Here is a 27,582-nt window from a genome sequence, read left to right as displayed (position 1 = left end):
TAAGATGACTTGAGGACTTCAGATCTATATATGTATGCATATCCCTAATTCCACTAGAGCTAGGCTAGTTGATCCCATTTGGGCCATGCATTGGGCTAACACAGTTAGCATGAAATGCTAGAAGGTGTATTTTAGATTCAGGTTACTTTATATGTACTAGTAGGTAGACTTGGTTTGCAGTAGATGATAGCCATCCGTCTTAATACATATTTTCCAATTACAAACAGCAGCCAAACATGATAAAAAGCGTTCAAGGCTCCAATAATCACTAAACCACTAAGATAGAATCAAATTAAGGTTTCTCCGCCTCCAAAATCAGCCCCGGCAACAGAGGCCCTGTTTTGAACACCAACTCCACCCAAACGTTAACATAAAGAGTTGAGATAGAGCTTTAGCAGATAAAACTGTGAGTGTAGTTGAAGGTAGGGGTCCGGGGGGGTCGTCCCCCAGGAAGTTTTGAGCGTCAGACACGTCAGGCATTCTGGTGAATTGTTATGTAGCTGTTTGTGCCTTTTCTGCATCCGTTTATGGTGGAAATGTCTTTATTTCTGAAATGGAAAGCTTCTTGTGTGTTTTTTATTCGGGGGGACCAGTGCAGGTGTTCTTAATATTGAGGGGGACGTATCCCGGGTATCCCCCCGAAATCTACGCCAAGGCAAGTAGGAAGCGCTACGGTCCCCGGCTATACGAGTCGACGCTATTTAGACCATTTCTGTTTGTCTATGTGTCGGTCTCATTCAGTGTTGTTTGATCGTTTAAAACGAGCAACCAATGCGCGGCTGCCTGCACGGCACAAATCCTGCGCGACAGATCCGTGTCCCAGCGATCACGTCGTCTTGGAACCTGGGACGAGCGGGCACCGGGGGCAGGTCGGCTTCCTGCTGTCAATGATCAACAGCTGGAATGTTTAGAAGAGTTGTCACGGCGGCCGTCGGCTCATCGAGCCCTCGTCGCTATTTGAAGGTCATGGAGGTCGTCCACGATGCGCCCTGCGTCCAACTCCTTCACCGGGTCATTTTCAGCTGATAACATGAGGGATCCGCTCGGTCCGTCCTGTCCCGTTGTGCTCCTCAGGTCCTTCTTAGCTGGTTTTACTTTGGACAACCAGCTCTCGGCGGTCGCGACGGTCGGAGTCAGAAACTGTTGACAAGTGACGATGAAGTGATGGTGACGGATTCTTTTGGCAGTTGTTGAGGTCGAAGGCAGCATGCATTACCCAGCATGCATTTGGAGGTGATTCACTCGTACATCTGCAGGTTGTAACGTCAACAGTGAGCGTGCAAATAAAACAACTACTCATGCAACACAGTTCAAATGAATTAATTAAATTTTTTTATTTTGAGTCGTGACTCATTGTTATAAATTTACTACCAACCGTGACCCGAATTCCTACGTGACTTAGGTGGTAAACTATATACAGTTGATTGCACTGATTGAAGGGACGGTAATGCTTTAACGGTGACATCGTATCAGACCTCAAACCGATTATTATGTTAAAACATGTTATGGCCCCGCCCGGCGTGCCAAGTCTACTCAGGCTGGGGATCCGGCGGCCCATAGTAGGGCGGCCCTTCTGGCATTTGCCCAATTGCCAGATGGCCAATCCGTCACTGGTGATGGCTGCTGGAACAAAGCTGTTTTTACACCGCTTTGTTCTTCACCTTGGGACTATAAACCTCCGTCGAGGAGGAAGAAGCCGAAATTCACTGTGCAAAGGACGGGAGTCGCCATTTAAAATGGAGCGGGTTATCCACCGCAGCTGTGCGGTGTACAGGGACGCCACCATTTAACAATTTGATTCAGAGAGTTTCTGTTCTTTAAAGATATTTTTCCAAACCATGACACAGAAGAAAAAGATAACGGATTCAATGAAATCGGAATAAGTTCCTGGGGGGTTTGTCAATGTGGAAGTAGTAACGCTTCCTCAAACAGAACAAGCGCCGGTGCCGCTTTTTCATCACGTGCCCGCTCAGCGCCCTTACCATTTCCGAACTCAACAGTCTTTGAAACGTTTTACTTCAAATTGAGGCGAGAGCGACCGGTCTCAAATCATTAAGAGTTCTGGTGCAACTGGATTGCCACAGCATCTTCCGGAGCTTAGGGAACATGCTGTGCCTGTCAAGACTTATTCAGAATGTAGTGGAATACAGGACTCAGCTCCTTTTGCACAAGATTTAATGAAATGACCACAGATGTTGACAGGTCCATGACCCTTATTTACTTTACAGAGAGGAAGGACTTTGCCACATCCTTTTGCTCCTATAATTTAACAGGAGCTACACTAGTTGATCCCATCTGGGGCCACACAGTTAGCATGAGATGCAGGAAGGTGTATTTTGACACAGTAGAAGGGCAGATGCAGAGCTGGAGTAGCTATTTAAAGTTATGAATAATTCATCAAACAGTCACGTTAGCGGTACCGCCATCACTTTTTCACCGGCGAGTTTCAAAATGCATAAAACATTTATTGTTTATTATAACGCAATTGTGTGCGAGTGGTATCTTTCTGCCACATGATTTGACTTTCACTTTAGTTTAATGATCTGTTGCTGTGCCATTCAAACGGCCCGGCGCTGGGTGTTGACTTAACCCCGCCGCCACGAAACCGGAGGGAAAGGGCGGAGCCGCGGCTCAGGTTCGTAAAACATTACGAGCGCGATGACGTCGGGCAGCAACAAAACCATGAAGCATCTGGTCTGCAGGGCGTGTCTGCAGCTCAGCCCAACAGCTCCACCGTCCCACACGCACGCACACACACACACACACACACACACACACACACACACACACACACATATACATATACACACACATACATACACACACACACACACACACACATATACATACACACACATACACACACATATACATATACACACACATACATACACACACACACACACACACATATACATACACACACACACACACATATACATATACACACACATACATACACACACACACACACACACACACATATACATACACACACATACACACACATATACATATACACACACATACATACACACACACACACACACACATATACATACACACACACACACACACACATATACATATACACACACATACATACACACACACACACACACATATACATACACACACACACACATATACATACACACACACACACACACACACACATATACATACACATACACACACATACATACATACACACACACACACATATACATACACACACACACACATATACATACACACACACACACACACACATATACATGCACACACACACACACACACATATACATACACATACACACACATACATACATACACACACAGACACATGCACACACACACATATACATACATACACACTTACACACACACACACACACATACATACACACACAGACACATGCACACACACACACACATACACACACAGACACATGCACACACACACACATACATACACAGACACATGCACACACACACACACATACACACACATACATACACACACAGACACATGCACACACACACACATACACACACACATACATGCACACACAGACACACGCACACACATACACACTTACATACACACACTCACACATACACACACGCACAGACACAGACAGACACACACACACACTGGGATGGCACAGCACTGACAGGTGATGAAACAGCATCAAAACGTGGACGTGTTTACGCTTGATAAGTGTTTATAAAACATTCAGTGGTTTGACTGACGTAAATAAAACAATCAGGCTAAAACTACCTGAAACAGGAACGGCAGAAGCTACAGACACAGTTGAGGTGTCGTGAGAACCGGTACGTCACAAACATCTCGTGGTTTGAGATCCGTCCAAATCGATTGTTATACGGAGCAGAAATTTTGGAAAAACCGACAGAATTTGACCCAAAGTGGCCGGACGGTTGTGCATCAGCGACACGCTAACGTTCGAAAACTAAAATGAAAGAGATGAGATGAATAACTTTATGACCTCATCATATTATTTACTATAAATGTACAGGATGTGATTCAGATGCACATTGGCACCGTGTCCAGTGTGCGGTGCAGACTCTGTCACTCTGTAGTGTTTAGAGATTACAAACTATACGTTTACCTGTATATTTATGTACTTTCTTACCTGGTAGATGTCTGTGGATCTGTTCCATTGATGTTTCATCTCCGTGGTCTCCATTAGTTTGCCGGATTCATGAAAAAAACACAAAAAATAATCAATAGTCCACAAAGACCCGTGACCCGACGAGTCGAATCCACTGAAATGTGCGACTGAGTGATGCGTTCAAGATCCAGGAAGGAAAAATAGAAGCTGTCAAATGGTGATTACTCACAGAAATAACTCAATATTTTTGGTATTTCATGGAAACGTAACTTGTTGAAAATCCAAGGGAAAAGGTCACCACTAAAGTTACGTAAGTTCCACTGCTTTCGTAAATCTCTTAAATATGTTATTTGTCTCGCCTGTGGTGATTCTCCCCTCTTGGAGTAGTGATCGTGAGGTAAGTTAAGTTAAGTTTCATTGAGGAGAATTTAAATGTATATTTAATACAACACAGACAATTAAATGTATTTGTAATTATAGAACCCAGAATCATGATTGTGGCGCCGCCCCTTGTGGGCGCCTGCACGAGCACCCGTGTCGGTTACGCACATTTTAGTATATTTGTGTTTTTAGAGCTGACAGAGCTTATTGAGCATGATCCCCGGTGTCATGCCATTTCACTGCGTGTATGTAGACCGTATGTACTGTATACTGTATGTGACAAACAATCCTTTGAACTTGAACTTGAACTTCAAACATGTGACACAAACAGCCAATCGTACAGCAGGAGCGCCGGTGCTTCCTCCGCTGTCTCCCCGGCCACGGCGCTGTCCGGTGGAGCAGCCCGCAGCGAGGATATGGGCCCCCCGGAGCTGACGCAGCGGGTCTTCCTAAAACACCGGTTTGAACTCTAACTCGCCCTCCTCCCCACCTGAGCCGGGCGCGGACCCCATCCCTGCGATAGGAGAGCAATGAAAGAAAGAATCGGCGGGAGGAAAGAGTCCCTCGGTCCCTCCAAACGTCCCTGCATTTAATCTGAGAGCGCCGATTCAGGAACCTCCGAAAAACTGTAATACTTACCTTACATGACTAAACTGGCTTACATGACTAACTTGTTATTATTATCAGAATCCCTCTCGCTATTATGATAATGTTGTTACTATAACTGGTATCACTACAATACTACTATCACTACGCACTATGGAACTGTATATTTATGTAACGTGTACTTTGCCTTAATGTACCGACAAGTTTACATAATCAATAAAAAATAAAAATGTAATATATTGAATGAAGCTGCAAACATTATTATTTTTTTTTTAATCAAAAACAATGAAAAAAAATATCTTCCATAGTTCAAAGTGTACCTGTAGATATATTCAGGGTTCTTACCAGGTCCTTGGGGTGCTTGAAGTGCTCGAATTTCCTGCTCAGAAATGAAAGCACTGGAGTACCTAGAAAATAAACCACTTTTGTGCGGTTTGAAAAGTCCTTGAGAAAAAACAGCGACAGTTGTAAATCTTTTGTTGTTCCCTGGTTTTGTTTTTCCAGAATCATGATGCAGAGAAATGTCAATTTAATCCAGCGCAGTTGGAATTACACTCTTAGTATAGTAGATGAATAATATAAATAAAAACTAAATATATATTACTACAAGCTAATGTAATCTAAAATAATAGATGTACAGTATAGGCATACTGATACAAACTAAATTCATACTAATACATACTAATATATAAAACAATAGATATATAGATATACAAATATTAACTAAATATATACTAATACATACAAATATAATATCAGATAATAGCTGTCTAGACATACTAATATAAACAAATATACTAATACATACTAACACATACTTATATAATATAAAATTATTGAAATATAGACATACTGATATAAACTAAATAAATACTCATACATACTAATATAATGTAAAATAATGTGTATTAGTAGTAAAAGATGTATTGGTATATATGTTGTTTGTATTAGTATGTCTATATATCTATTATTTTATATGATATTAGCATATATTAATGTGTATTTAGTTTATATCAATATATATATATATATCATTTTATTTTTTATTAGTATTTCTTTATATCTATTATTTTATATTAGTATGTATTTAGTTGATATTAGTATATCTATACATACTACACACTAAAAAAAACGAATACACTATGAAAAAATAGATATATAGACATAATAATATAAACTAAATATATACTAATACATACTAATAAAAAATTATATTATATTAAATAATAGCTATAAAGACATACTAATATAAACTAAATATATACTTATACATGCTCATATAATATAAAATAATATATATAGACATACTAATATAAACAATATATATTCTAATTCCTCCTTTTATAATATAAAATAATAGATATATAGATGTACTAATATAAACTAAATATATTCTAATTCCTACTTTTATAATATAAAATAATAGATATATAGAGGTACTAATATAAACTAAATATATTCTAATCCATGCTAATATGATGTAAAATAATAGATATATAGACATACTAATATAAACTAAATATATTCTAATTCCTACTTATATAATATAAAATAATAGATATATAGATGTACTAATATAAACTAAATATATTCTAATTCCTACTTATATAATATAAAATAATAGATATATAGATGTACTAATATAAACTAAATATATTCTAATTCCTACTTATATAATATAAAATAATAGATATATAGATGTACTAATATAAACTAAATATATTCTAATTCCTACTTATATAATATAAAATAATAGATATATAGATGTACTAATATAAACTAAATATATTCTAATTCCTACTTATATAATATAAAATAATAGATATATAGATGTACTAATATAAACTAAATATATTCTAATTCCTACTTATATAATATAAAATAATAGATATATAGATGTACTAATATAAACTAAATATATTCTAATTCCTACTTATATAATATAAAATAATAGATATATAGATGTACTAATATAAACAATAAACAATGACACCTAGATTATATTTTATTGAAAGAAGATCACACTGAAAATAGATTGTATTTGGTTTTCCTGAAGTCCTTGACAATGAAAACAGTAATGCTTAAAAGGTACTTGAAAGCCCTTGTTTTTCACTTTATAATGTCAGAATGAACCCTATGACTGTATATTGCTCTTCATTTGAATTAAATTTAACTTGTTCTGTCAACTTCTGCTGCCGTAACGCCTGAATCCCCCCAGTCATCTGATCTGATCTCATCTGATCTGATCTGATCTGATCTGATCTCATCTGATCTGATCTCATCTGATCTCATCTGATCTGATCTCATCTGATCTGATCTCATCTGATCTCATCTCATCTCATCTGATCTCATCTCATCTGATCTGATTTGATCTCATCTCATCTCATCTCATCTCATCTCATCTCATCTCATCTCATCTCATCTGATGTTCTATCTTTCGATCCTTCAGACGTGTTTTTCACTACATGATGGTGTGAACTGCACGGTGGCTCTAAGGTGGAGCCTGCGGCAGACGCTCCCACTGGGTGAACTACGCTGGAAAACATTTTGAAAAAAAAACAAAACAAAGAAGCCAGAGAAGCCTCCCACTTGTTGTCTTGTTCATGTAAATAACGTCCATTTTAAATGTGCTGCTTATGAGAGAAACACCAACACAAAGCGTAGAGCATGTACACTCCACCCACACACACACACGCACGCACACACACACACACACACACACACGCACACATACACACACACACACACACACACACAATACGCCATCTATATGTATTCAAATGCACAAAGTCTAGAAAGGAAATGTCTTATAACTTACATAATTCAGTTGACCTTTGAACCCGTTGGGCCGCACTATAGGGTGGTTATTGTGCACAGCATTGGTCTGGGTTTTTTTTTTTTTCTTTGCTTCAAAAATTCATCCGGATAAAGTTTTCTCATTGAAAGTGAAGTGTCCTTTTCTTTACCTTTTTCATTGAGGTGATTTACATTTAGACCTATTTTTTGGCTGCATGATGTAACAATAAAACATCTCCATCTGTTGTCTGGGCTGCAGGCTGTTGTGGCTGATGGCTTGTAGCCTACTGCCATCTAGCGGCCACTACTCAGCACCACAGCCTACGCGACACAATTTGCCCTGACTGCTGTAACATTCTGAATGTCAGTTGAAATAGGAAAGTATCACAAAAATGTTTTGGAAATTTTGAAAAGTATCACAGGGGTAATAAGCGTTTGGAAATACGATTATTTAATTATTTATTTAATAATCATTGACTTTGGAAATTCCGAAGTTTATTGTAAAAAAAAAAAGGTTTTTCATTATTGTGAACATATTTATAATAATAATAATAATAATAATAATAATAATAAATATAGCTGCAGGCAGCAATACACAGGGTGAAGTTTAGTCATGTTAGGTATGTATTACAGTTTTCCGACGTTCCGTAAAACACATTGTTTTATATCGGCTCCAATTCCAGATTTCCCAATTCTTCAATCTCAAATGTAAGACCAGTTGAACATATTTGAATCAAACGTGGTTTGTTTGTGTGTGTGTGTGTGTTTTTTTTGTTTGTTTTTGCAAAACAGTGCAGATTGGTAATTTCGGAGGAATCACGACGACACATGTCAGATAATCGTTTTATTGAAAAGTTGGCCAAAACGTATGGAGAAAATAAAAAAAGGAAAGAAATCCCAGTATTTATAAAGATCACACGGTGTCATATGTAAAATCTTTGTTGTACGAAAAAAGGCAGCCTTCAGAAATTCAAGGAGACATCTCCAACTGAAACAAAGTTGTCAAATAAAACAATATTTTTAAAGATCGCCTGACGAAGGCCATCTCCAGGAAGGTGTGTTCATGACGACAGCCTGACGTTTGTTATGTTTTCATTACCAAAACAAGGCCATCTTCAGAAAGGTAAATAAATCAGTTATTCACCTTCATTTTCTGTTTGTACGACTTTGGTTCATATCAGTCGTCATTTTGTTGTTGGTGTAGATGACACGGGAGTCACTGGAGGAAATATCTGTCATGAGGTGGGTAATAGTTTATGGCACCAGGTAAAACTGCATGACACACATTGTAATAGTTACTGTAACATCCAGGTTCGGTTGCACTGCATCATTTGTCATTTCCAGAGTTCCAGAGATGTTGCAGTTGTATTTATTCCTGTCGTGTTTTGTATTTAAGTCGGTTACCGGTGCTGCGTTGGCTCATGTGTTCATCCAGTCACCGTGCATTGACGTCACTGAATGTTCCTCTCGTGTCGTTCAGTGTAAATATCCACGAAGAAAGAACAATTAAACAATTACGATCGGTCCTGGATGACGCGATGCCGACACAAAAGCAAAGGGACGTTTCCTCCAAAGGTTCGTAGAACTTCCCGCGGTGAGAAAAACGCCTCCTGTGAGCGATTATAGTTTTGGAGGTTTCGTGAAACGCAGCACGAGTTGCAGTTTTCTGAGTTTCCCTTACGAAACAAGTCGCACCAACGTTCCTTCACCTCCAGTAAATCTACAACAGCTTTTTCACTCATTTCTGCCCCAAATGTACATCGATATTGATCGACCTCCGACAAAACAATGTCTGAAACTTCCTGGTTCCAACGAGACCTCAACCATGTCTCTGTTTACTGTGGTTGTCGTGTTCCAGACACTTTTAGCCCAAAAAATGCCAAGAAGATTAATAATTATAAAAATCTGAGCAAAAACCATATGGATCCAGTCCTGCAGGCTGACCCCTAATAATAATAATAATAATAATAATGATAATAATAATGATAATAATAATAATAATAATAATAATAATGATAATAATAATGATAATAATAATAATAACAATAATAACAATAATAATAATAATAATAATAACAATAATATGATAATAATAATGATAATAACAATAATAATGATAATAATAATAATAATAACAATAATAACAATAATAATAATAATAATAACAATAATATGATAATAATAATGATAATAACAATAATAACAATAATAATAACAATAATATGATAATAATAATGATAATAATAATGATAATAACAATAATAACAATAATAATAATAATAATAATAATAATAATAATAATAACAATAATAATAATGATAATAATGATAATAATGATAATAATAATGATAATAATAATAATAATAATAATAATAATAATAATAATAATAATAATAATAATCATCATCATCATTATTATTATTATTATTATTATTATTATTATCATTATTATTATTATAATAGTTATGGTTATTTTAAGGAAGTTTTTAATATCAATAGTTACTTTTAATTGTTGATGAATTTCATTTATTTCATATTTTCATTTGAAGTAACTTTGTCTTTAAACAGCTGATTTGTTGGTTCTCTCTTGCTGACTTAAAATACGTTTTCTATACAAAGGTGAGCATGGTGATGTAGCAGTCAGCAAGCGAATAATAAAATACAATTTTAATAATATAAAGTATAATTATTTAAAGTTTTTACCGTCATTTGCAGTTTTCTATTATTACGCGTTTTTTATATCGTATTATTATATCGTTTTATATCGAATTTTGTACTTCCGACTTACCGTACTACGTCACTCTATGTTGACGTGTGTTTAGTTAGCATCGCTAGCTTGCTGCTAGCTCTGTAGCTGAGCACTTCAGGACTAAATTCGCTCTGAATGTCTGAATAAAACATTCACGAACGGAGTTTTCGGTCAAATATTTATATACACACGTTGTTTTTCAGCCATGGCAGAAGCGTGGGAAGAGATTCGGCGTCTGGCGGCTGATTTCCAGAGAGCCCAGTTTACAGACACAGTTCAGAGGTAAAGTTAATACTGTTCACACTGATCTGGAGGAACAGATGCACTGTTACGTAGTTTAATATATACACGTATATATATTTACTCAGGTTGCTGAAGTGATCCAGGCTGGAAATGCACTTTTATGAGCTAATAAATATGAGCCTGACAAGGTTTAATATGTTTATATATATATACAGAAACTATAGCTGTCATATAGTTTATCTGGAGATAGACATCGACCAAACTCTACAACTGTCACGTAGTTTTAGATAAATATACAGATACAGTCTATATATGAATATAGAGACCATCTCATGTATTAAGTGGATCAGTTCTCCATGTGTGCAGTTAGATGTTCTCATTAAAAAAACAAAGTGTGTTCAACACTGTCAAATATAATCATTTTCCCACTGAAATAAATAGAAAACTGTGATTCTTTGATGATATGATATACTTTCACTTTTGTGAAGGGTGGCGGGTTGGGGCCCAAAGGAAATGCCTGCCCTGTTGGTAGGTCCCTGCTTAGTGCAACAGCTGTCGTTGGAACCACCCGCGAAACCTGAAAACGCTGAACTCTTTGCCCAGGCTGTCGGAGAGGAACTGCATTGAGATCATCACCAAGCTGGTGCAGGAGAAGAGGCTGGACGTGGTGCACACCCTGGACGGGAAGGAGTACATCACCCCGGCTCAGATCAGCGCAGAGATCCGGGAAGAGCTCTGCGTGCACGGAGGTTGGATGCTGCCAAGTTTATCTATTTATTTTAAGTCTTTTATTGTATAATGTCATTTTACATACATAGATAGATAAATGGATGGATGGATGGATACAGTGTTAGATGGGATGGTTGGATAGGTAGGTGGATAGATGGATGGATTGATACACTGTCAGATGGGTGGTTAGATAGGTAGTTAGATACTTTTTTGATCCCCAGAGGTAAATTTCAATCCTTGAAAATATGAAAATAAACATTAAAGCTCAGGATTAGGTTATCGACCTAAATGTGAATCTCAAAACAGCGTCAGGGGCCTTAAAAGATTGAGGACGTGACCCCTGCTTCACACGATGGCAACATATTGTAATACTTTAAAGATCTCATTCCCGGGCGTCGCGTCACTCCGTTTTAAACGTAATTAGCAGGTATTACACAGGCACTCTGTGGGAACATCTGGATTCATCGATGTGATCGGATGAGGCAAGTTTTCAAACAGCGGGTGAAATAAAACTCATGTTCTTCATTTACAGGAAGAATCAACATTGTGGATCTGCAGCAGGTTCGTATTAAAATGTTATTTTTTTTACTTAATGTTATTTCCTTCTACTGAGTTCCTTAACTTTAAGCATCCAGATGTTTTTCCAATCACAAACAACCTTTTAATAACCAATACAACCTGCCCCTCTCCAAATGTACTGTTGTGTGTGGTTCTGCTTTCAGATTCTGAATGTAGATTTGAACCACGTGGAGGTCAGAGCCAGTGAGATAGCGAGAAGCGACCGAGGGGTCCAGCTCACGCTCGGGCAGCTCATCGATGTGTACGTATGAGAAGAAAGTCTGTGGTTCCTTCAGCGTCCAACCTGACGTCACATTACTGACATCCTTACATAGTGTGTATAGTCCTATACTCTAAAAAGCACATCAATTAAAAAAAAAAAAAAAAGGTAAGGACAACTTTGCAATAAAAAATAGCCGCCGCTCGACTCGCATCTCCAGCGCTTCCTCTGCCCTCGTGCAATGTGTAGTGTAGCTTGCCAGGCGTGCGTCACGCGCCTCACATATTCGATGATGATGTCACAAAGCGCCCCCCTCCTCCACCGACCCGGTGCCTTTGCTCGTCTGCTGCACAGAGATGAGCGGCTCGCTGTTCCACTCGTTGTGTATTATTATTACACGTGTCGCATGTGCAAATTTTCACGAAATTTAAAATGCTCATCCGCCAGCGATGCCTCTGCCAGGTGTCAAGTAGATCAAATCGAACGGTTGTCGATATGGAAGGACACACAGACAGAGATTCCTTCCTTTATAGTTAGCTCTTTCAGTCATTATGTTTATTGTACATTACCAGCTCATCTAAAGGTTCATCTTTCTGTTATTACATATTGTAACCTTTTCCCACTTTTGAGTCCTTTTTTCCCCGTTCTTTTTTTTTTGGTTATATTTGTTGTTTATCGTTAGGTGTATATTGCCGTATTTCTGTTATGTACAGTATGTTTTATTGTATATTTTCACATCCTTTCATACTACCATTGCCACATTGCCATTTTGTTCTTAAATTTTTATTCCATTGCATTATTATTATTATTATTATTATTATTATTATTATTATTATTATTATTCAAGGTCCAGCCGCTGGGCTGGAACGATATTGTTTTTGCTAATTTTTTTTGTTATTGTAATTGGCATTTTTAGGGGAAAAGTGTTTAAAAAAAAACCCAGCAACCACAGTACCCACAGACATGGTTGATTGATCTCCAAACAAAGCTTCAGAAGCGCTACGTGTGATGCTCGGGGTCTTGTGTTCTGAAAAAAAAAAATAAAAGAAAGAAAAAGCAATTGTGGAGCCGTTCCAGTGTAGATCCGATCGTTTGGACAATCTGTCGGTAATGGATGTAGAATCTGAATCGGTCTCCCCGCGTGTCCCGGATGGACTCGATTTCCTCAGGTATGTTCACCAGGGAGCACGTTGTCATCCTATTGGTCAACGTCAATGAACGTGTCGGAGGAGTTGGCAGAGTGGGCAGGAAAATACAAAATCATCTGACATGCTAGACCTTTGTCTGGGTGATCACTGATTATGTCACACTAAACAGGGTAAAGACGCCCGTTCGTTGCTTCCGAAGTTTTTGAATATTCAGGTCAGATGCTGGAAATTGTCGGCCACGACTAAAATCAGGGCAAAATTCCGCTGAATTTGTGTAGTCTGATCCCAGCATACGGAAACTCAGAAAACTGTAATCTGTACCGCACACGACTAAACTGGACCCTGTGCATTGCTGCCTGCAGCTATTATTATTATTATTATTATTATTATTTTTATTTTTTTCCCTATTTTTATGATGAAGATGCTGCAACCTTTCTCCGGGGATGAAAGTGTCCGTCTGACTTTTCATAACTACAGTGTAATAATAACAATAGCAAATCCTGAAATGTAACATTGTATGTAACACCGACCTGTTCCTCTCAACTCCTTATGAGGGATCCTAAAAAGAAAACTGTAAATCAAGTCGACCGGTTGTTAAAAATGTTGATATTTTTCCTTTTACTGCAGGAAGTACTTGAACCGTCTGGCTGAAGAGGTAAACGACAAACTGCAAGAAGCCGGTCTGGTCACCATCTCCGAGCTGTGCAAGAGCTACGACCTTCCGGGGGATTTCCTGACCGAAGTGAGTCGGACCACAGACCCTCTGGTCCTGATCTGGACACGTACATACTGTGTTTATATAATACTTTCTAATATTCTGCTCTAATGCATCTCTAAGAATAAGAAAAAAATGCTGAAAAACAATATTTTATGTTTCGAGAATCAATTTGGGTTTCAAAAATAGAAATTAGCACACTGAATAATGGAAGGCACTCCAGGACCAAGCAAATATATTACACGGGTGCTTGGCTGAGAGGAGCAGGTGCAAAACATAATGAAATCTAAATTATAAAGTCAAATAACACGAGGCACTGGAGTGTTGGAGCTGCACACTTTGAAAGAAGCTGTGTCTTCCATCTGCAGAGAGATGAGCAGCTGAGTCCACTTCAAACCAGTGCAATTACTCCCTTTCACAAACACCAACTTCACAGCTAATTTGACAAAAGCTTCAAAATAAGTCTTTCACGAGACTATGAACAAGTATATAAATATTCCCGCAGCACTTGTGTCATGAATCAGGTCTAATGGATTGAATCCTCCGTGCTGATGAGGAGTTCTCTGGCATCTGGCGGGATGTCACACTCCCCAATTCCCATTGTTATTAATAATAAAAATGTTAATAGTTATTATAATACCAATTGAATACAAAAACAGGAACTTCAGCTGTAGTAGCTGGCGATGACAGTTATGACATCATCAACTGATCTAAAGTATTTCAACTGACCACATTCATTTTGTAAAACTCTGATCATTCATAACCATGTTTTCATCCAAATTTGAGGACAGTTGCAGCCGATATTTGAAATGTTGTAATAAATTAAACGTTGTGTGAATTTCGGTGCCTTTCCATTAGTTGGGTGGAACATGAAAGTGTCTTCCTGGATTTTGACGTTCAACCTTAATAAACGTCTCCTCTGCCGTGGCTGGAGCAGCGTCGTCTCCTGCTGCGGTGACGGCAGAACATCAGACAAACTGTGGATCACAGCTATTTGTGACATTTAAATTGATATGATTTATCATCGACTTACATTTTGTGATCGTGACAGCGCCTGTAGCCCAGCTGTGTTGTTTAGCTCCATCACATGATGATGATCCTGCTTATTATCATAATAAGAATAATAATTGTTCCTTCTCTCCAGGAGCTGCTGAAGCGTCTGGGAACCTTGATCCAGGGTGAGATGGACCAGTACAACAGAGGCGTCATCTACACCGCCGCCTTCATGGCCCGACACAAGGCCTGTCTGAGAGGCCTCTTCAGCGCCGTCACCAGGTCCTGGAGGAGTCACTTCTTATTATCCTGCTGTGGTTCCCACACAGTTACATTCTATTTGTGGGGGGGGGGGGGCAGAGTGACTGAGAGAGTATGCCCGTTACGCACGGTGCTTTTTAGTTGTTCGTTCAAAAAGGAAATTGAGTAAAATAATATAGGTGGCTTCTACAATATCTCTTATACATGGAAAATGAGGGAGGGGCACAGAGAGGACCCAGAATCTACTTGCGTCTTTTTTCGGGGGCATGAATAGATCTGGGGCTATTTTTTTAATTCTACAAATTAATTATTCAGAGAGAGAGAGAGAGAGAGAGAGAGAGAGAGAGAGAGAGAGAGAGAGAGAGAGAGAGAGAGAGAGAGAGAGAGAGAGAGAGAGAGAGAGAGAGAGAGAGAGAGAGAGAGAGAGAGAGAGAGAGAGAGAGAGAGAGAGAGAGACTCTACAATGGAATACGATTTTACCCGTTTTTCCCGCCATCTTGCTCTCCCGGTGCTAAACTGTTGGATGTCTTCATTTAGGCCGACGCCCGTCAGCAGCGTCATCGCAGCGTTTGGATTACAGGAACATCTACTCTACTGTAAGCAGCACCTGGTGTGGTTCGTTTGGTGAAGCAGAGCTGCGTGTGGATAAGATGAGATGTTAGATCTCACATGTGGAACTATGGCTGACACAATGGAGCTCGCTGGTGTCAACTGATGAGGCTGAAGGAGGGAGCAGGACGCTCTCAGAGAGAGTTCACCGGCCCCACAGCAGCTGTGAAAGAGCCCAAATTAAATATGACATTTTATTTTATAAAAAGTCATATTTCAAGCCACCGTTCTATCAGTTAAACTCATCACTGTTTGCTGTTTATCATTCACAGCAATAATAATAACACAATTGTCCTTAAATTCAAATCCACTCAGTCTCTTCCACATTGAGCTTTGTTGTTGTTCTCTGTCGTCCATGTTGTTATTTAAATATCCTGAATCGTTCCCGTGTCATGTTCCTTGGGCTGGTGTGTGTGTGTGTGTGTGTGTGTGTGTGTTCGTGTGTGTGTGTGTGTGTGTGTGTGTGTGTGTGTGTGTGTGTGTGTGTGTGTGTGTGTGTGTGTGTGTGTGTGTGTTTTTTCGGCAGCCATGCTGGAGCAGCTGGTGAACGCCGGGCGTCTCCGAGGCGCCGTGGTCGGTGGCCGCCAGGACAAAGCCGTGTACGTCCCGGACATCTACTCCAAAACGCAGAACTCCTGGGTGGACTCGTTCCTGCAGCAGAACGGGTATCTAGGTACTTCCCGTTCCTGTACGTTCAGAGGGAGCTCTGCGCCGTCGGGGTCCAGTTTGACCTGAGGAGAAATGTGACATCAGAAGACATTCAGATAAACATAAGCCTAAGTGACGTTTATTCAACATTGGGATTAGGACGTTAATCAATTTGAAAAATGTCCGTTTGAATAAGTTGGATAAAAAGTCAATGTCGCAGCAAGATGAATAATACAGTTTCCCACCGAGTCAGATTGTATTTGGGGTGGGGGCTGGGGCGGGGGAGAGAGGGACTCGACACGGTTTATGGGTCAGATCAGCCTCCGTCACGTCGATATATTCGTTGTGACCTGCGGCAGCTTCTGCATCCCACCGCCGTTCCAAGATGGATTCCTCCCGCCTTCGGTGTGTGGAATTGCGCGCTGAGGGTCTTGTCCTTCTCCTGCTCCCGTGCAGAGTTCGACGCCCTGCTGCGCCTGGGCATCCCTGACCCGGCCTCCTACATCAGGAAGCGCTACAGGTCCAGCAAGCTGCTGTTCCTCCGAGCCGCCTGCGTGGGCCACGCCCTGGTTGACCAGGTGGAGGCTTCGGTGGAGGAGGCCGTCAGCTCCGCCACCTGGGTGGACCTACAGGTGCTGACACTGAGCTGGGTTTAAAAAGTTGATTTATTGGAGTAACCTGTATCCTAAACATTTCAGGTGATGATTTTTAAGGAAGGCTTGTTGTGGAGGTTTCAAAAGAACCTCATCTCAGATTCTCTAACTTTATTTGACGTTGTCATATTGGCCGAAGAGGAACAATTGGACCTGGTTTGCAGGAACTAGGGCTGCTATTTATATTTGCCTTGCTGGACCTTCTGTGTCCTAAATTTACCTCCATGAGGTTGAAGCTGCTCTAGATGTCAAAGTCTGAGAATGAGATGGAAAAAAAAAATCTAAATTCATTTTAGGTTTTCCATGCGTCCTGGGAAAAACCTCTTTACATCAGTTTTCCAGTCACTGGATAAAGATCGTAATAAAATGATTACAAATAACTGGGTGTATTTTAGAGTAATTTTTCCGTAACCGCTTGCGTGTGTTTCAGCCGCTGCTGCCCAGCTCTCTCTCCATGGAGGACGTGGGCATGCTGATCCATCAGGCTATGAGGAGCACCAACGTGCACACCGCTGCCCGGCTGCTGGGCGACACCGTGGTGGTCAGCGAGAAGTTCATCAGCGGCTGTTTGGTGCTGTTCGAGGAAGCCATGCAGCGCAAAGCGGAGAAGGTGAGGACACGCCCAGTGAATACTTCATATACACGTGTCTCTGTGGTACCTTAGCGATCATTATATTTAGTTACTCTCATGTCAACATTCTTTATACAATGAAATAACGATAATGCTGAAATGTGAGCCAAGGTTTGTATATGAGGAACCCGAGTGGTAGTTTGAGGCACTACAAAACAAAACTTTACTCCTGACACAAGTTCTGCCTAAACCCTAAAAGAACAAAAGAAAACAAACAAAAGACATTTGCTATCCCTAACCTTCTAACCTCACAAAAACATGGGAAAAACATTATCCAAACAAAATGGCGACTCACCCCTCCTGCTTCGTGCTTAATATCTAAAGAGAGTTTACAAAATGTACGGCAAGAATAAGTAGGTATCAACCCAACCTAGCAATAGATACTAATAGTTATCTGATATTAATACTAATAAAAGCTCACAGATCAATTCACACAAAGACTTTGTAATGTTTGGAGGCCGAGGAGGAACAAAGGTCTGCGGTCAACCTTCATTCCCCTGGGACTGGAAAACCAGGAAGTTATACAGGGGCTGGCCTCTGCTGTAGCCAATCGGCAGCTGCCACGTCACTGGAGGTCAACCACTCCTCCACTCGCACCGGCACCTTTCAGTTTTCACAAAGATCTTCACAGGAAAGAGAGCTCTAACTCTCCAACAAAGACAAATTAACTAAACATTGAAAACGGGACAATGAAATTGCGGCCGGGGCCGTCACAGCGCTGGTGTCTGTTGACGGAGGCGATTGGTCCTGATGGCTGGGTGCTTGGAAAAGGAGGCACACAGGAAGTTGGGCCAGAGCAGCTCGGTGGGCACCACGGTGAACCTGAACCTTCCTGGTGAACCTGAAACATTGCTTGTCGCTGTTTGCCGCCGTGGTGGTTTCGGCATTGCCTGGCTCCAGACCTTTCAGGCCGCCCACTCCACCAGGCTGACTGATTCTTCTGGTCTGGCATCATGGCGTGAAACAGCGGTTTCTCGGTTGAAAAATGAGCAGTCGAATGAGCGCCGCGGGGGCACCCTTGTCAAGCTGCACGCCGCCCGGAACCAAGGAGGAGTTAAAACAACAACGGCAACGGACAAGATGGACGCTGGTGTCGAGGCCGATCTAAACCTATTCAAAGTGTTGTTGGAAGGAAATGACAACAATGCGCCATATTATCACATTGTTGTCAAGTAATCGCCGTTGAATTCTCTAACATGAGATCACATTCCCTGCGTTTGGTGATACTACATTGTTCCTTGCGCTGTCGGCTTCACCTAGTCCAAATCAAAGCGTGTCTTTGTGTTTTTGGGGGACGTGGTCGTGTCGTCTCAGGAGGTGAAGAACAACCCGGTGTTCCTGATAACAGAAGAGGATCTGAAGCAGGCATCGGTGCTGGCTGACAACACGGCTCCGTCCAGGCGGGAGAAGAAGGAGGCGGAGCGCAAGAAGAAGGCCTCAGGTCGGTGGAACTCAGATAGACAAATAATCTAATCTAACTGCGAAAACGTGAGAATATTGTGTTGGTTGAAGCCACTAAAAACTCAAAAACCTCAGTATTTTTTACCCTGACCCTTATTTTTCCATCATCAAGAGTCAAACCGGGTGATTGGTGTCGTAGTCTTTGAAGCTCCTCGCTGAAAACCGGATCAGTTTAAAAAATTGTTTTGCCAATCACTCAGTTTGACTCCCGATGATCCAAAATTATATAAAAAATGCCAGTTTTGTTTTAACAAGGATAAATTTTAGGGTTCATTCAAACGCTTTAGAGATTTAAACATGCAAAATTTTTTATTTTGTATTTTCAAGCTTAAAATTTGCTTAAATTTTGAATAAATGCCTGGAAAATACCGGAATATATGTTTCTATAATGCTTACAATCAAGAAAACAATGAAAGAATGAAACTCCAGAAGTGCTTTCCTTCTTTAAAGGTCAACTTATTAAAAATACTTGAAAAAGGGTCCAGGTAAAATCTTTGAATGAACTCTGTAGTGGACAACTGATGTGAGTTTTTCAATGACTGATGCAGAGATTTAGAGAGCAAGCGGCCGGTGGCTGATGTATAATGCTGATATCATGCTTTTTTTGCATCTGATAAAATTTAATACAATTTAATAATTAGTACAACAATTTAATAATAATAATAAAAACTGAGATACAAAATTGACCGACCGATTAATCTGTCAACCGCTATAACGCTGAATATAAATACAGAAAGCACCGTCAAAGTGCTTGAATGTCACGTGATCCCCCTGTACGACTTTCAGGAGGAGGAGGAGGAGGGTGTTAACTCTAATCTGCTTTTTTTTGGCTCCGCCCCAGAGGGCAGCGGCAGCGTGAAAGGGGGTGGAGGAGGAAACGCCAGAGAGATCCGGATTCGCAAAACCAAGAAGAAGGGAAGAAGAGACGACGACAGCGACGACGAGGCCGCGCCTCCTCAGCAGAGTGGGTTTAACAGCGACTCTATATCGGTTCTATACATTACAGGAGAAATGTCTCCCCAAAACAATGAGGACACAGCAAATCAACTTTTGGGTTAATAGAGTTATAAGATAAGTTAAAGATTTTATCAAAAAAGCTTGGCACAGCAAGTCATTGAATGGAACTAGATTCCACCATGACCATATTTGAAGTTATTATTTTAAGCTGTTTTTTTGTTGTCATTATTTTTATGTAAATGAGGTCATTAGGTGGAGTTATCAATGGGTGGGGCTTTTATTTTGAAAAAAGTATATTGTGGGTTGTTGTTTTATTTTAACTTTTATTTTGAAGCCCTCGTCACCATGCGCAGGATCGTTTGGCAGAGAACAGACTGGTTCACATGTAACCAGTGACCAGAGTTATGGTGAAACCAGTATGAATTCCAAAATAAAAGTCCTTGTCCTGATCTGTTGTTATTATTTTTGCTTTGGTACATTTATTGGTGGGAAAACGAGTATAAGTGTTAAAATATTGGCAGGACCTCACCGGACGTTTGTTGTACTCTGAGCAGACCGCAGCAGACAGAGTGAGGTGCCCTTCATGGCTGTGGAGGAGATCGTGGGCGTCCTGGAGCAGAGAGTGAGCGACTGCCCAGAGGAAGTGCTGTCTGAGCTGGCAGAGCAGCTGGTCAGGTGAGGAGGGGCCGACATCGAGAAAAATGAAATATCACAATATTTTTAATTGTGATATCATTTTTTTGTAATTCCTCTATCGGTATTTTTATAATTGCTCTATCTGTATTTTTTATAAAAGCCCTATCTGTGTTTTTATAATAGCTCTATGGTTAATGTGATGGCGTTTTGGGGAGGCCATCAGTGCTTTCGTCAGATGTTTTCACACAAGAGGAAGGATCATTAGTTATGTGTGTTTTGAGGCTTCACATCGGAATAATCCTCCTTCAAGACAACGTTACGTTCCAGACCATGTCTTTGGAGTTCGGAACGTCGCCTCTGAGTCCTTTAAGTTAGTTTCATATCTTAGGATTTTAAGCGTTGTAATTTGTTTCTATAACTTAAAGGTGCAGTAACTTATCTGAAGGTCTTCATGTTGTCAAAGGAATTGTGTTAAATATCGCAGATTTACTATTCAGCCTTCTGCTTCATCTCCATTAAAGCCGGGCAGTGTCCTGTCTCCCATAATAATAAAGCCGCCTCTGTTGCCAGGCAACGTTCCATTCTCCGCTAGTTAAATATTGTAACCAACTTGGAAGTTTATTTTTTAAATTTAGGCTCATAGAGGTTTTTATGTCACAGCTTTATAGAAGTTATTCAAGTTGTAGCGTTGAAGTAAAAACTTTACGGATTTAACCTTAAACTGGAAGGACCCCCGGGCTCTACAGGTGGCTCTGATTCAACCATTTAAAACCTTTTATACGACAAACAACTTCCAAGAACCTATTTTCAGTGAAACTATGTAAAAACTCCAAGATCTACAGCAACAGCAAAAATATAACGTGCCTTTCATTATGGAAATGAAAACCAGTGGAGACCTGTCTGTGTTTCCCCAAAATCTGTCTCCAAGACGTAAACAAAAAACCCTTTTTGACGATCTGTTCCGGTCGTGACCCTGACGTCTGCGCCCTCAGGCCTCTGACCAAGTCGTACCAGGAGGTGGTGCGGGCGGTGTTCCTGTCCTCCAGCAGCTCTCCGTCCGGCGCCAACAAGAAGAGGAGCATCAAGGACCTGCAGGAGGAGATCAGCAACCTCTACAACAACATTCGCTTCTTTGAGAAAGGAACCAAGTTGTTCTCAGGTGAAGCTGCTCTTCTCTGCTGGTGCGGCTGCTTCAGCCACCACAGCGAATGAAAAGCACATCAACATTCACCGAGTTGTTCAAAATCACAGCATCTCATCTTGTTCTAAATATCTGACGGGTCTCATATAGTTTTACATGAGTGAAGTGATAAAACTATTTGTAACCAATCAATTTTGGTGATGTCATGTGTCAAACATGTTAGTATGTGCTGTTGACGTCCCAAAATTATGTTTTAAATTCCGATTTGTATTTTCTGAACGGACTGAAATCGCTGGGATTAATGAAATGAATACAACAAAAATACTTTATTGATCAGTTATGAAAATAGTTCTTTGACATGAGGTTTTGTATGGGTGATTTTTTCCTGTTTTAGGGGTTCCTAAACAACAAAAACAATAAAATACATATAAAAAAAAAGTAAAAAATTGCGGGGCCCCCCCCTCTGCAATTCCTCTGGTGACGCCAAGGGGGCGGTGCGTCCCGTTTTGTGGCCCTGGCCCAGCTCCTCCACCTTGGGGCTGAACTCCGTCCTCTCTCTCAGATGAAACCCAGGTGCACATCTCCAGACACATCCTGAAGACCGTGTGCACGGACGTCACCAACATCCTGGTCAACTTCCTGGCGGCCGACCTGATGATGTCCACGGAGAACCCCACCTCCATCAGCGGAGAGGTGGGCACGCTGTTCTTTTGGGGGGGGGGGGTTTCCCAGCCGCGCCCCATTTTATTTGTATCGAGTGACGGCTCCAGTTGTCTTCACCCGAATCAAAGCGAATTCGCCTCCGGATCAATTAAGTTGCGTTTGTCTTCAGATTTGAGTTCAGTTCGTTGGTCGTGTGATTTGGACGTGTTGAGGGTCTCGACGTCAGACGTTTACTGCGTCACGACAACACCGCTTCTCCACGTTTTGGAAACTTGTTCCGTTGCCGCTGACTTCCTGCACATTATACAAATGGAAGCATTTTGGGCGTCGGGGTGTGGACTGCCTAACCTTTTGGAAACGCCAAGCTGGACCGAAGCGTGTTTTTGGATGTGGCCTGTATCTCCCTGTCGGCCAGAAATATTAATAAAATTGATTGTCGTGATTATTGGCGTAAGCGTATCCATACGGCGTCGTCTCCCACCCACAAGACTTACTGCATTTCAACAACTTTCGACAAATTGAAAGAGGGGGAAGGTGCGGCGGGGGTGTGAGCGGTCGTGACAGGCGGTCCAGGCCTTTGCACCGCCTGTGTGCAGGTGTCAAAGCCGCCACGTTGGCTCCGCGGCTCTTCACGGCGTAAACAGGAAGTGTTTAACGTGGATATCCAGTGCGTTTGCTCTTGTATCATTATTTTGTCGTTTTCATCCATAAAAAGTCACCGCCAGTCCCCGCGGACCCACGTGGCTTCCACGTGGTCGACTGTGACTCGATTGTGTGAAAGTACTTCTGGGAGGGAGGGGGGAGGTGTTTTAAGATCCTGGTCCCGCTCTTCATCTCGGGTGGAGGCAGCGTCGCCTCTTCATCCTAAAAGACCCGAAAAAAAACACTGAAGGTGTCTGGGTTTGTGTCGGAGGAGGAGCCGTACTTAAAACACCGTTGATCCGCCCCCGCAGGTCAGAGTCAAGATTTTGGGGAAGCTACCGGAGGAAACCAAAGGACCGTTAATGAAGCTGCACAACTGCCTGAACGGAAAGGTGAGACCTCTGTGCGGGAGGGTGAGACGGGCGCTGTCGTCCCAGCGCCTCGTTAGGGGAAAACTCCTTGTTTTCTGTTTTTCTGTTTTTCTGTTTTCTTTTTTTTTCACAGAACGTCGAAGATTTTCTGAGCAACATTGAAAGCGCAGCCGAGGTTTGTGGATTCCTGCTGAAGAAATGTGACAAGAAGAAGGAAAGGTGAGGAGCACCGAGCGAGCAGAGAGAACCATCTCATCGCGAATATGAGTTGATCTGTTTACAGCTACAGCACATTTTGGGATCTCATAGAAAGTGTTCCGTGTCACTTCCTGGAACAAGATCTGTTTTTTTTTTTGTTTTGTTTTTGTTTTTTTACCGAAACTTTTTCTGTTGATTTCGGTGTTGATTTCAATTTTAAATATTCCGAAGCCGCTGACTCGGGATTTCTCCAAACCGGTGTTTTCCTGCTGCTTTCATTTGTTTATCCTCGGTTGCCGTGGTGATGGTACTTCATGACGTTGAACTACCTGCTCCACCCGACCCCCGCCTCTCCAGACAGGCCCTGTTCGTCCACCGCAACGCTTTGATGGAGCAGCTGAAGGAGACGGAGGACCCGGCGCTGGTGCTCCACCTGACCAGCGTGCTGCTGCTCCAGGCCTCCACCCACTGCATGCTGCTGGCGCCGGGGCGCTGCGTGCCGCAGGTCATCGGCACCCTGACGGGACGCATCCACCAGGTACCGCCCTGCGCCACGGCTCCGACTGTGATGGAACCATGACCTCTGACCTGATCGCCGTTATTCAACCACGTCAAATAGTTTGACTCCACCCTCAAGGTTCCATCCAAATTGAAGGTGAATTTATTAGAAGTTACAGATGTGACTATGGTCCTGTCAGTGCAGTAATCACAATGATGCCGCCCCCTGGTGTAACCACCACGTGCCCGGCTACGTCCGGCCTCCAACCACGGGAGTGACGGGGTGTGACCGGGTCCCTGGCGCTCAGCCAGGAACTGACAGAACCAAAGTAACATCTGTAACCTCCACCCTGGTGCACGGTCCCGATGCCAAGCGGCTCGGACCCGTTACTGAGCGGCAACCACCGGAGGGGGCTGGTTGGAGCGTCGTGGAGGAGGCCTGCTCCACCTGTCAGGGATGGGGGCTGGGCCGGCGACGCCTGACACTTTATGTGTGTTTCTCATGTTTTACCCATGGAGCACCTGGCTGAACGCTTACCGCTGAGGAACGTACCACTCTGCTGCAGCTCGTCTCTGCCTTCTGGCCGGTGTCCAGGGTTTTGTTTATTGTCGACTCTCCCCCCGTGCTGATGTAAGAGACTAGAAACGGAAAGCTGCATCGCTTCCTGCTGTGGACAACGTTCACTGAGACGTAGCTTTAAATGAAATGCCATGTTACAGTTGTTGAAAAGTTTTCCAAAATAGTTTTAAAGTTTTACAAGAACCTGTTCCTTTTTACAAGTGAGGGCCACAAAACATTCAACTCGGGTGATGTTTTTTAAACGTTCCTCCAAATCCATCGTGTTCCTGAGCCGGTTTGAGTGGGAGGAGCCTCCCTGCCGAGGCCCCTGGTCCTGTCAGCCAATGAGCTTTGAGCTTGACCCCGAGTTCCGCTGCATTTAGTCTTTAAATTCATTATTTTATTAAAGACTAAATTCAATCAACAGGAATGATTCCTTTCAGCTGATTGCGTTCCGTTACCATGGTGCCTACCGAGCCGTGAGCACACTGTACCGCTGCATCCCTAATTCACACATATAAGATATATTTATCATTCCCCTTGTTTATAATTCCTCATTGAAATGTTCTCCTTGTGCGTTGTGTTGCTTCTATCTGTTCCAGTTTTACCCTTTTATGTTGTTGTTTTTTTACCCAATCACACTGGATCCATGACGTTGAACGTGACGCACCAGGGAAAATAAATAAAGAGAGAGAGAGAAATTAAAGCAAGGCCTCTCCTGGCGATGGGAAGGCGTCAATCGGCTATTTTTAGCGCGTTTGCCTGCGTTAAAAAAAAAAAAAAAAAACAGGTAAACGCAGATACCACAGGACACCTTCAGAGTCCATGCCTCCCCAGGTCACAGCTGTTTCGGTGGCACCAGGGGGAGCTGCACAGTGTTGGTGTTGTTAGTGCTGGTTTTAATGTTGTGGCCGGTGGCTGTGTCACTGCAGTGACGTCACCAGGGCAGCAAAGCTGAACGTCTCCGTTTCACCGCATCCCTGAACCGCGCAGCTCGCAAAAAAGAACCGACCGAGCTCTTCTTATCCCAGTGCGTGCGTCAGCCGTTCCATCAGGGACACAAATGTATGTGCGCAAGCCCTAAAGATAGCGGGTTCCCTTTAAGGCTCACACGATTGCCCCATTGGATTCCATGGCGGCGCGGTGAGAAGCTGCAGCAGAAGCCGTACGTACGTACGTTTTTCCCAACGGTAAAGCGCGCGCCGGGGTCCCGCCGCGAAAATCAACGTTTGACCGACAGGGCCGTCCTCCGGAGCGATGCCCGGAGCTTTAACCTCCTTCCCTCGGCCGCAGGAGCAGCACCAGCTGCTGAGCCTCTACCAGGGCCTGGTCGTGAAGCAGCTGGTGGCTCAGGGGAGGAAGCAGGAGGACGACGGTGGCGAGGACGACGGGGACCGGGAGGCCGACGCCGTGCGCGGCGAGCTGCTGTCCCTGATGCCCCGAGTCAAGGAGCTGGTGCAGAGGAAAGCGGCGGCGGCGGAGGAGTGAAGCGCCCCGGCAGCCGTCAGCTGTGTTTCCCGTCTGTCTGTCTGTCTGTCTGTGTGTGTGTGTGTGTGTGTCATCGTCGCCCAAATCCCTGATATTTAACGGATCTAATGGTGTCTCCGCAATGAGCGTGGGAGCCCTCGATGAGGCGCTCGTTTCCATCATTAAAGTCTCTCCGCTCTTTTTTTTTTTGCAAAGCTTCACACTTGTGTTTGTGTTGTTTCTGTTTTTTTTTTTTTTCTCCGATCGACCGTGCGTTTCCGGTTTCCATGGCGACATTTAAAGTGGTAAACACGACGGTTGGATTTCCTTTTGGGGCGTCTTTGTTTTTACCCTCGTCTTCGCTCTGCGATGGTTCGGAGCATTTCCTCTATAAAGTTTTTACCTCCTGCTTTGTTTCTCTTGGTCACTCTTCTGTTCTTTTTGACATTGTTGAAGGGAAAGAAAACGGTGGCTGTGAGGGAGTGAGGTCGTGCCGTCCGAAACGTACCGTAGCCAGAAAGAAACCTTTGGCCTGAAGGGAGCCAGCGCACGTTACCGGGGTGCGCTGCGGGGGTCAGAGCCAGACAGACCCACGGTAGACGCCCGGTAACGTGGGATGATGACGTCTGTGGAATCGGGATTCTCGATGCGACGCGCATCGGCCGAGTACGCGGCCCGTGACGGATTATTCACGATGAGCATTATGGTCTATCGTCAACTTGTTCTGCCTTTCCCACGGGATCCCAGGGACCCAGGACATCTGAATCACTCCGTTTGGATCACGCAGAACAGCGTCAGTTTCCGTGCGTAAAGCATCTCCACGTCCTTCCCGCTGTCAGTCATAATGATGACAGTAATAATAATAATCATAATAATCATCATCATAATAATCATAATAATAATAATAATAATA

At 42.2% G+C, this 27,582-nt stretch overlaps 1 protein-coding gene across 1 annotated transcript; it reads left to right on the top strand.

Annotated features, from left to right (window-relative positions):
• The first annotated feature begins 10,740 nt into the window (after window positions 1–10,740).
• Window positions 10,741–27,078, top strand: ufl1 (UFM1-specific ligase 1). Its single transcript, XM_079996666.1, has 19 exons — window positions 10,741–10,950; window positions 11,515–11,660; window positions 12,173–12,201; window positions 12,363–12,460; window positions 14,194–14,308; window positions 15,426–15,556; window positions 16,073–16,131; window positions 16,671–16,817; window positions 17,249–17,424; window positions 17,876–18,055; window positions 19,391–19,517; window positions 20,379–20,501; window positions 21,049–21,169; window positions 22,123–22,289; window positions 22,834–22,964; window positions 23,888–23,968; window positions 24,081–24,166; window positions 24,503–24,683; window positions 26,496–27,078. Exons 1-19 carry the CDS (start codon window positions 10,874–10,876, stop codon window positions 26,688–26,690), a joined length of 2,370 nt encoding a protein of 789 aa, XP_079852792.1. The 5' UTR covers window positions 10,741–10,873; the 3' UTR covers window positions 26,691–27,078.
• Window positions 27,079–27,582: the final 504 nt, after the last annotated feature.

The sequence above is a fragment of the Zeus faber genome, assembly GCF_960531495.2.
Source record: "Zeus faber genome assembly, chromosome: 2".
NCBI lineage: Eukaryota > Metazoa > Chordata > Actinopteri > Zeiformes > Zeidae > Zeus > Zeus faber.
The sequence above is the reverse complement of the archived record's forward strand: the minus strand, read 5'-3'. Positions and strand labels throughout refer to the sequence as shown.

What these genes read in the sequence shown, in the direction of transcription:
- ufl1 (XM_079996666.1), top strand. Translation starts at nt 10,874, where the DNA reads ATGGCAGAAGCGTGGGAAGAGATTCGGCGTCTGGCGGCTGATTTCCAG. An exon ending in GCAGCAGAACGGGTATCTAG is followed by an intron (nt 16,818 to 17,248) that starts GTACTTCCCGTT and finishes GCTCCCGTGCAG; the next exon opens with AGTTCGACGCCCTGCTGCGC. An exon ending in GCGCAAGAAGAAGGCCTCAG is followed by an intron (nt 19,518 to 20,378) that starts GTCGGTGGAACT and finishes GCTCCGCCCCAG; the next exon opens with AGGGCAGCGGCAGCGTGAAA.